This window comes from Amyelois transitella, chromosome 22 (genome assembly GCF_032362555.1).
Source record: "Amyelois transitella isolate CPQ chromosome 22, ilAmyTran1.1, whole genome shotgun sequence".
NCBI lineage: Eukaryota > Metazoa > Arthropoda > Insecta > Lepidoptera > Pyralidae > Amyelois > Amyelois transitella.
Window position 1 is genome coordinate 4,656,321 of NC_083525.1, and position 9,422 is coordinate 4,665,742.

A 9,422-nucleotide genomic window follows, 5' to 3' on the forward strand; every position below is an offset into this window, starting at 1 on the left:
GAATGACAAAACCACTGGGACTCCATCGACACAATATTGACATACTATTAGCATAGTTACTAAGACTTGATCCTCTGAGGTCAGCTCAATTTATATTTGCTTACAATCTCTCAAATTTCTTTTTCGTTTAAATCGAAAACAAGGGCTTTTTTTTCCTGAAACGCATCAATCAAATAACGACAAAGTAAGCCGATCTATCACTGAGACACGGTGACTTAATGACCTATGTGATGCGAACAATTGACGTGTAACGATGCGTATTTGGACAAGTTAGATAGCATATTTTCGAAATTACTTAGAAAAAAATATATATGTTTTTATGTGTTCAATATAAATAATTATGAACTTAGGTAAATTTATATTCATATTATATATTTTTTCATCGTTGAATTAATTAATCGAATATTATAATTTTTTTGGTGCTTTTAAATTTGTTTAGACTATAAGTACTGAGGATAGGATATTTGGTACATTTCAGAAAAAAAATAAGCATAAAAATTAAGCAGCGATAAGTCGTAACTGTAATATACGCATAACATGCACGTTATGAAACCTTTTATTCTCATAGTTAAATCGTTCATTCGTTCTTTGACAAGAGACAAGTATTTTAAAAGGTTTCTCTTGCAGCAGTTTTTAATAAAAAATGAAGTGTTGGAACGCCGAGAAAATGTAATTTTCACGCGAAGTACTGTAACACTATACGTCATACGCTACTATGCAAAAAATAAAAATTTTCAGTTAAAGTAAGGTGCCGTGTGTCATTCCCATGGATGTCGTAAAAGGCGACTATGGGAAGTACTAAGTCTAAAATTCTGGTAGGCGATGGGCTAGCACCCTTTCAATATTTGAATCTCAATTCTACCATAAAGCCAAACAGCTGAATGTGGCCTATCAGTCTATTCAAAACCGTTGGTTTTGTCTACCCCGCAATGGAGATAGGCGTGATAATAATATGTATGTAAAGTAATGGAATGTTTCATGTTACAAATCATATCAATAAGTGATACATTGCATCCAATTTTGTAAAATAAAGCTATTCTATAAAATGCTAAGTAATGAAACGCGGGTTGGAGTCTAACTGAATATATTTCATACTACCTCCAGTGTACAATATAAAATCCTGTATTTATGTTTAATACCTTACACATCCCACCACCAAAACTATAATATCTATTTATTAAAGTAAATACAAGAACATGAAAGTTTAAATAAGAATATTGTTCAGTTATTAAAGTTCACGTTATTTGTTGTTAACATCTTTATTCATCGCCCTTCTGTAAGCTCTCATGGCTCGATCTGAGACAACCGGCAATAGGGAGGGCCTCGACTCGGATCGCACTCCCGTAGCTTCTACCGCGTCTTCGAATTCATTTTCGGAATTTATTAAAACCTCCGGTTCGACCCCGACCGGGCCCTCACACATACCGTTCCCCCCCGACACAAACTCGGGCTGCACATCCTTACCATCAGACCCCTGGGTCTCATCCTTTGACGTACTGGCACGAGAGAGAGAGTATCGATTTTTCGTAGTAAGCGGAACGATTTGATTGTGGTGTCTACGCCATTCGGTGGATTCCCCAACTTTTACTTTGCAAGAGACAGGCCCGGTAACTTCAGAGATGCGCCCTTTAGTCCATTTATGCCCCGTTTTGGAATAGTCTCGTGGGAGTACATCATCACCCAGCGAGAAACGTGCACGCCGGCCGGGCGCGGCGGCCGCCTGTTTGTCCTGCGCGTCGCGCACCACGGCCGCGCCGCCGGGCCGCAGCGCGTCCAGCCGGCCCCGCAGCCGGCGCCCGAGCAGCGCCACCGCGGGCGAGACACCGGTCGTCGCGTGTTCGCAATTGCGATATTGAAATAAAAATTTATAAAGGGCAGCAAACATGTCTTCTTTTTCGAACAATGCACGTTTTAAAACCTTTTTTACCGTTTTGACAGCATTCTCTGCCTCGCCGTTACCCTGGGGCCTGTATGGTGCAGATGTAGAATGTCTTATTTTATTTGTATCACAATATTGCTTAAATTCGGTAGAAAAAAATGGCGGGCCGTTATCGGATACTAATTGTGATGGTATGCCAAATCTAGCGAAAATAGATCTTAAAACCGTTATCGTCGCACTCGCCGAAGTACCCGCCATAGCAATGGTCTCTATCCACTTTGAATGTGCGTCAACCAAAATCAAAAACCTTTTACCAGCGCAATCGAAAAAGTCTACATGTAGTCTTTGCCAAGGGTGCAGCGGGTACTCCCACGGGTGGAGCGGCGCTCGCGCCGGCGCGTCGTGTACGGACCGGCACGCCTCGCAAGCGCGACACATTTCTTCTATATCTTTGTCAATGTTTGGCCAATAAACATAATTCCTAGCGATATTCTTCATTTTATTCATACCTAGATGACCACTATGAACTTCTTTTAAAACTTGAGATCGTAACTTAAATGGAATTACTACCCTATATTTATAAATAATACAACCGCGGTCCGCAAACAAGTCTTGCTTTCTAGCAAAGAATACTTTCTCTTCGTCACAAGTAGGCGATGACGGCCAACCAAACATCAAGTAACCTAACACTTTACAAAGCACAGTGTCTTTTTGAGTCTCTTTAGCGACATCTATAAAATCAATAGGCAACGTCTCTTCAACAAAATGTAAATAATCAATATGAGGAACAAACGCTCGCTCATGTGACAGTGGCAACCGTGATAATGTATCAGCCGGACCATTATCCGCTGATCTAACAAATTCTATTTTAAAATCATAACCTGCTAGCCGCGCCGCCCAGCGCTGTAGTCGACTAGCCGCGGTCTGAGGGATACCTCTTTTTTCACCAAAAATGTACGTGAGAGGCTTATGATCAGACCGCAGTGTGAAATGCCTTCCATATAAAAACTGATGATGTTTCAAAATGCCATAGTAAATAGCTAACGCTTCTTTATCAAGTTGACTGTAGTTGCGTTCAGCTTGGTTTAGTGTGCGCGAGGCACAGCTGACGGGACGCTCGCTGCCGTCCGGGTAGCGGTGCGCCAGGACGGCGCCTATGCCGTACGCGCTACTGTCCACCGACAACACGAGCGGCCGCCCCTCCTCATAATGGGCCAACACTTTGTCGCTCAGCAAAGATTTCTTTGCATTATCAAAAGCTATAGCGCAACTTGGGTTCCAATCCCACTGATTGTCTTTTTTTAAAAGATTATGTAATGGGTTCAGTATTGAACTTAGGTTTGGTATAAATTTACCGTAGTAATTAAGTAACCCGAGAAAACTTTTCAACTGAGTGACATCCGTGGGTACAGGTATTTTAGCAATCGCGTCTAGTTTCTCCGGGTCGGGGCGAAGCCCATTCTTATCAATAATAAAGCCCAGATACTTCACACTTTTCTGTAAAAAACTACATTTCTCCAATTTTATAGTGAGACCCATTTGACGGAGTCGGTCGAGTACAGCTCGCAGATTACGCATGTGTGAGGCTCTGTCTACCCCGGTGATACAAACGTCGTCCAAAAATACGACCGTGCCTGGAATACCGCGTAACGTCTCCTCCATTAGTTTTTGAAACTGTTCCGGTACACACGACAAGCCATACGGTGTCCTGCGGTATGCGAACGTTCCGACGTGTGTTGTGATCGTCGTAAATTTTTGTGATGCGGGATCTAATAAAACTTGTTCGTACGCATGTCGTAAGTCAATTTTTGTAAATTCATCCCCATTACTCAAATTGGCCAACAACTCCTCTATGCGCGGGAGTGGGTAATGATCGCGTTTCAGCTTGGGGTTGATCGTTATTTTATAGTCCCCGCATATCCTAATTTCACCGTTACTTTTGACCACGGGTACAATAGGAGTCCCGAAGTCCGAGTGTTCCACTCTGTATATGGAGCCGTCGCGTTGTAAACGTTCGAGTTCGCGCTCGATGCGCTCGCGCAGCGCTAGCGGCACGGGCCGCGCTCGGTAGTACACACCGGCGTAGTCTGTGAGCTGTAGTCGTAATGTTTTTTTACATGTACCTAATTTAACAGAAAAAACTTCAGGAAATTCTCTACATAACTGGCTCACTAATTGGTCCTCTTCAATTAATTTATTCACGGTAATTTGTGTGATTTTTAATGCCTTTAACCAATCACGACCGAGTAGGGGCGGCCCACCCTTTTCAATCACATACAAACGGACATTGTTTGCCGTGACGTCTTTGAATTTAATGTCAACCAGGATGTATCCGAGAGGTTCAATTTTTGAGCCAGAATAGCTTCGTAATATCAAATTATCAGAATGCATTTTACTGTTTCTAAACAATAACTCGTAATCACTATTATTTATTGCCGATATACGACTACCCGTGTCTATTTCGAACTGCAAAATCTCAGAATTCACTCGGATTTTAACAAAATAAGGATCGTTACCTCGATACGACGATACCACCAAATTGAAGAAATCATCCTCTTCCGAACACTCGTGCACATAATTTTGCCGCGACTCACTATTAACCGCTACACGATCACCGACTTTACCGCACATCACACGTAAATGGCCCCGCTTATTGCAGTTATCACAATTGTAATTAGCGTAGCGGCATCTGTCCGCCGAATGACTCTTGCCGCACCGCCAGCAGCGGGCGCCGCCGGCCCGCGCGCCCGGCCCGGCCGCGGCCGCGCCGGCGCCGCGCCGGGCTCGCACCGCGTGCAGCCCCTCGCCGGCCGCTCCTCCGCCCGTGCTCCCGGCCGCGTGCTGTCCGCCCACGCCGCTCGTCTCGGCGTGCCGGTCTGCCGCTTCCAGAGCCAGAGCTAGCTCCACCGCTTTCTTATAATCTATCGTTCTCTCGGCAAAAATCCGAGATCTCAGTAGCTCGCTCGCTAGACCCGACACGAACTGGTCTCTGAGGTCCTCCTCGAGTCGGTTGCCGAAGTTACAGGTGACGGCGAGATGTTTGAGCGCCTGAAGGTACTCGGTCAGAGATTCCCCTACTCGCTGTCTCCTCTGTCGAAAAATATGTCTTTCGGCTATTTCTGACCGTTGCGGCTCGAGATGAACTTTGACCAGCTCCACGAGTTCTGTATAGGTCTTATCTTCCGGGTTGGCCGGCGCACACAAATCACACATTAAGCTATATGTCGCCTCGCCTACTACCGTTATTAACATCGACACTTTTAATTCCGGTTTGATTTCGTTAAGCAGAATGAATTGATCAACACGTCTTACATAAGCCGGCCATTGTTTAGATGTTAGATCGAAAGGTTCAATTTTACCGATCGGCATGGTATTTTTTTTTTATAATTAAAAAAAAAATTACACCAGAGATATAATTAAATCGATTTAACCCGAAATACGCGTAGGATTTTTATTTAATTCGAAATAATAAGCATCCTCGTCGCCAGTGCGTGGAGTCTAACTGAATATATTTCATACTACCTCCAGTGTACAATATAAAATCCTGTATTTATGTTTAATACCTTACAAAAATACTATTTCCATTTGCCACGATCCCCGCATACTTCCTTTTTTTCCTTTAAAAATAATTATGAAAGTTGATAATGTGATAGGAGTACCTATGATCGTGACAAACGGAAAATTGTAGTCTCTACCTAACACCTCAGGGGGCATCATTTTATGTTGGTAAAGTAAAGTAAAATTTCGAGCTTTGGTAAATAATAAAAGCATGGGTAGAATCTAATATCAAGAATTTTTTAATATACCTAAAATAACGTGTCGACATTTCACTTAATGTGTTCACATTGTTCCAGGTAAAAAACTGGCGAAGATCCAAGGGACACAAATTCCAACTGCATTAAATAAGTAAGTTACTCCATTATGGCGACTGTCACAATTTTGCCAGAAGATTTAATAAGAAATTTTACAGGCAAATAAGGTTCTGTCGAGGAAATGGGATACTGTTTTGTCAACATTTTTTCCTCCTGACACTGCAAATTTGCGTAACATTATATTGACACAGATCTAAAGAACCCTTAAAGAAAACCTCTCTCTTTTGTCACATAATTATGAGAGGGTACTGAAAAAAAAACGATGTAATGTTTTGGAAAAAAAAAACTAAAAATCTAATTTAAACATTTTGGGTATTTAACCCATAATTTTAAATTCGATTTTTTAGTTTAAGTTTTTTAGTTTAGTTCGTTTATCCACAATTTACCTGATGATGAGCAATTGCAGTGATCTAAGACAAATTCTGAAATATATAGGGTTTTGGAAAAATATTATGAAATAAAATTTACTAATAGAATTTTAAGGCCAACGAAGTCGTGAGCAACAGTTAGTTCACAATAATTATTTATTCTTGCTGTACTAAAAATAGGCAATATTTTTGCAGTTCTGGCACAGTTTGTAAAAGTTTATATATAAAGTTTATATACTCAATACAGAAAGAGAGAGAGAGAGAAAAAAACACCTTTTTCTCTTCGTCAATTTTCACTATGCGAAGACATTTTTTAACAGAATTAGGTCACAGATTACCAAAATCTTGTATATACACAATATTTTGTTTATGTGGTTTTTACCGTTACCATACCGGATTTTCCTTGATGTGCCATGAATAAAGTAGATATTTGGATTTCGTGAACAGGAAAATATTTTTAAAACCCATCCTTCACTATGGCTTTGATAAGATTCACGAGGAATGCTATTATTTAGTGAGGAATGTGACATCTTCCATTTTATATCTGGTTACACTAATGTAATGTTCTCATCTTAAAATAAGGTTAAGACAGAGGTAATTAATAATCGAGTGTCATTTTATGGTAATGTTGGTACATCTGCATTTTTATGTGATAGAAGCACTTTTATTTATCATTTAAATACTATACTTCATACTAAAATTATTCAAAGTCTACAAGAGAATTATGATAAATATTTTCATAAATAATTTTTACTTACACATAATTACTGACTGACATTGACTGAAAGGGCTAAACGAAGCAGCTTTATGTTTTAATGATGGAATACTCTTATACACTTGCTTTTCTCCTTTACTAAAGATCTTTATTTTCCGAACGGTAATTCCTGGTAACAACATAATAATCTGTACATTTCCAAAACACGCTTTCATGTTATACATTCCCTGATAAAAGAGCGAACAGAAGCGAAATTTCAACAATCTCTATAGCTACAGTTTGTTAATATCTCGTGAAATATTGATGTTGTAATAAACTTTCCGATGCGCTACGTTTAATCATCGTATTTAATAGTTTTGCTTGATTGTAGTTCATGTTTGTGATGGCTTTTATCCATGTTGTGTTTGATATGGAATCATGTTGAAGGACAAGCTTTACCTAGTCGCTAAAATTATATTATGCAAAATATCAGAGTAATTAACATAATATTTAATAAATTACTAATGAATTGTTAACTGTCTTTTCGAATGTGTTGAATATCTTTTTGTTTTTTTTTTTCAATTATTGGACTAACATGTTAAGATCAAATAGGCATTATTAATGAGCTTGTGTTAAGTAGCTACCTACTTTGGACAAGCTAACTACCTATGTCTGTCCTACATGTATGTGTATCATCAGTCAGATTGGGGCGAAACTTATCGAAAACTCTTAAAAACTATTCTATCCAAATTAAAGTTGTCATATCAATCCAAAAGTCCATAAAAAGTTCGAATCAAACTAAAAAATTAATACTAACTTGAATCCCGAAAACAATCAAATCTCAATAAAAGTGGCGAAAAATCTTCAGGTAATAAAACTCAGAAGGATAATGGAGGCAATTACACTTCAAACAATGCCGAAGTTGATCATCAAAAAAGAGGAATTCAAATCCACGAGTATCCAATAAACGCTTTAACGATTTTAATTATCGACACGTCTCGTCGAAACCGGAATGTATAAGTTCGATTGCTAAATTAGAAAAGTTGTTCAATCGCTCCCATTCCAGGTAAGGAATGAGAAGTATGATCAACTTTCATGATGAAACGAAAGAATCAGAAGACATATAAAATTCTAATAGAACAAATAATGCCAGTTCCGTTTCATGCGCCTTTTATGGATGCTTGTGTTATGCTCAATTCTATTATTAAGCCAAACAGGTGAACGAGGACTTTCAGTATTTTCAAAACTGTTGGTTCTGTCTACGCCGCAAGGGGTATAGACGTGATTATGTGTATCTATGTATGTTTGTGTTATCGTGATACAGGTGTTGAAGTAAAAGTGTATGCCTGTATTTCACTCGTCTTTTGTCCAGCTCAAAAAACATTGACACTATAAAGAAAGGAAAGAAATATTTTTTGCCCATAAACACACATTTATTTATTTACCAATTCATGTACATAGAAAACAGTAATGATAAATTCAAGAAATCCCTTCCAGTAAACCAGAGACAGGAGACATGATGAAAAAGTGACAAGCGTGTATTCCACATAATAATTTACTTGTCAGTAAAAGTACTTTAAAAAATATGCATTTGATGATATACATATTAATTTATATTATACTGACTTTTAAAGTATACATCTGAAGTTCCATTACTCATAAAATAAGCTTTTCATTCTGTTATAGGCATAATATCATTGTCAGTCTTCGTTTGTACAAAGAAAAATATCAGGTGGGTGTAAAATAAAGAGCCTTAAACATATCCACTTTACACAGAATTACCGAATACGCTTTGATTACCTTCTATGTTTACATTACCCTCTATATTTGCATCTGCCAACATTTGATCGAATTTTCCTTTAGCTCTAGCTTGGAAGCCGAGTAAATCCACAAAGATGGAGCTTTTGAGATTACACAGATGGATATTATAATTTTTATTTAGTTTAGAAGTACAAATGGGGTTAACATTTGCAAGTTGTTTGTGATAAAATTAAAGTAGAAATGTGGGCGAAGGGGGAAATAATTGATAAATTATGTAATATTTTTAACTCGCTTTATTAATGCTTCATAATAAACTTACATCTCGACTTTACCGTGTAGCTACTTACTTTGCCGTGTGGTTTCTAGCACCAATAGGACCACTCCATCTCTTTCCCATGGATGTCGTAAAAGGCGACTGAGGGATAGGCTTATAAACTTGGGATTCTTCTTTGAGGCGACAGGCTAGCAATCTGTCACTACGAGTATTTCAATCTGATTTCTATCATGAAGCCAAGCAGCTGAACTAGGCCTATTAGTATTTTTAAGACTGTCGGCTCTGTCTACCCCGCAAGGGATATAGTCGTGATTATATGTATCTCGATTTTACTCCATACAGGGTAGAAAGTGGTCTCGGAAAATCTGAAAAACCACGTTCAGCTGAGATAGCGCATTGAGATAGTAACAGGTCGATAGTCTATCGCCTAAAAAGGGAATTGATAAATGATATTGTGAACAAACTATGTTTTTAAAATAGTGTCCGTCAAATTTTAAATATGTTATGCTGTATAACGAAGCCAACATAGAAAAAAAAACAGCCACACTTTTGAAAAAGGTAACCGCGATTAACT

The 9,422-nt window shown here is 38.8% G+C and overlaps 1 protein-coding gene across 1 annotated transcript; it reads right to left on the bottom strand.

Moving 5' to 3' along the window:
• Positions 1-1,240: 1,240 nt before the first annotated feature.
• On the bottom strand, positions 1,241-5,248 carry LOC132903206 (uncharacterized protein K02A2.6-like). Its single transcript, XM_060950847.1, has one exon. The coding sequence runs from the start codon at positions 5,246-5,248 to the stop codon at positions 1,241-1,243; it is 4,008 nt and encodes a 1,335-aa protein (XP_060806830.1).
• Positions 5,249-9,422: the final 4,174 nt, after the last annotated feature.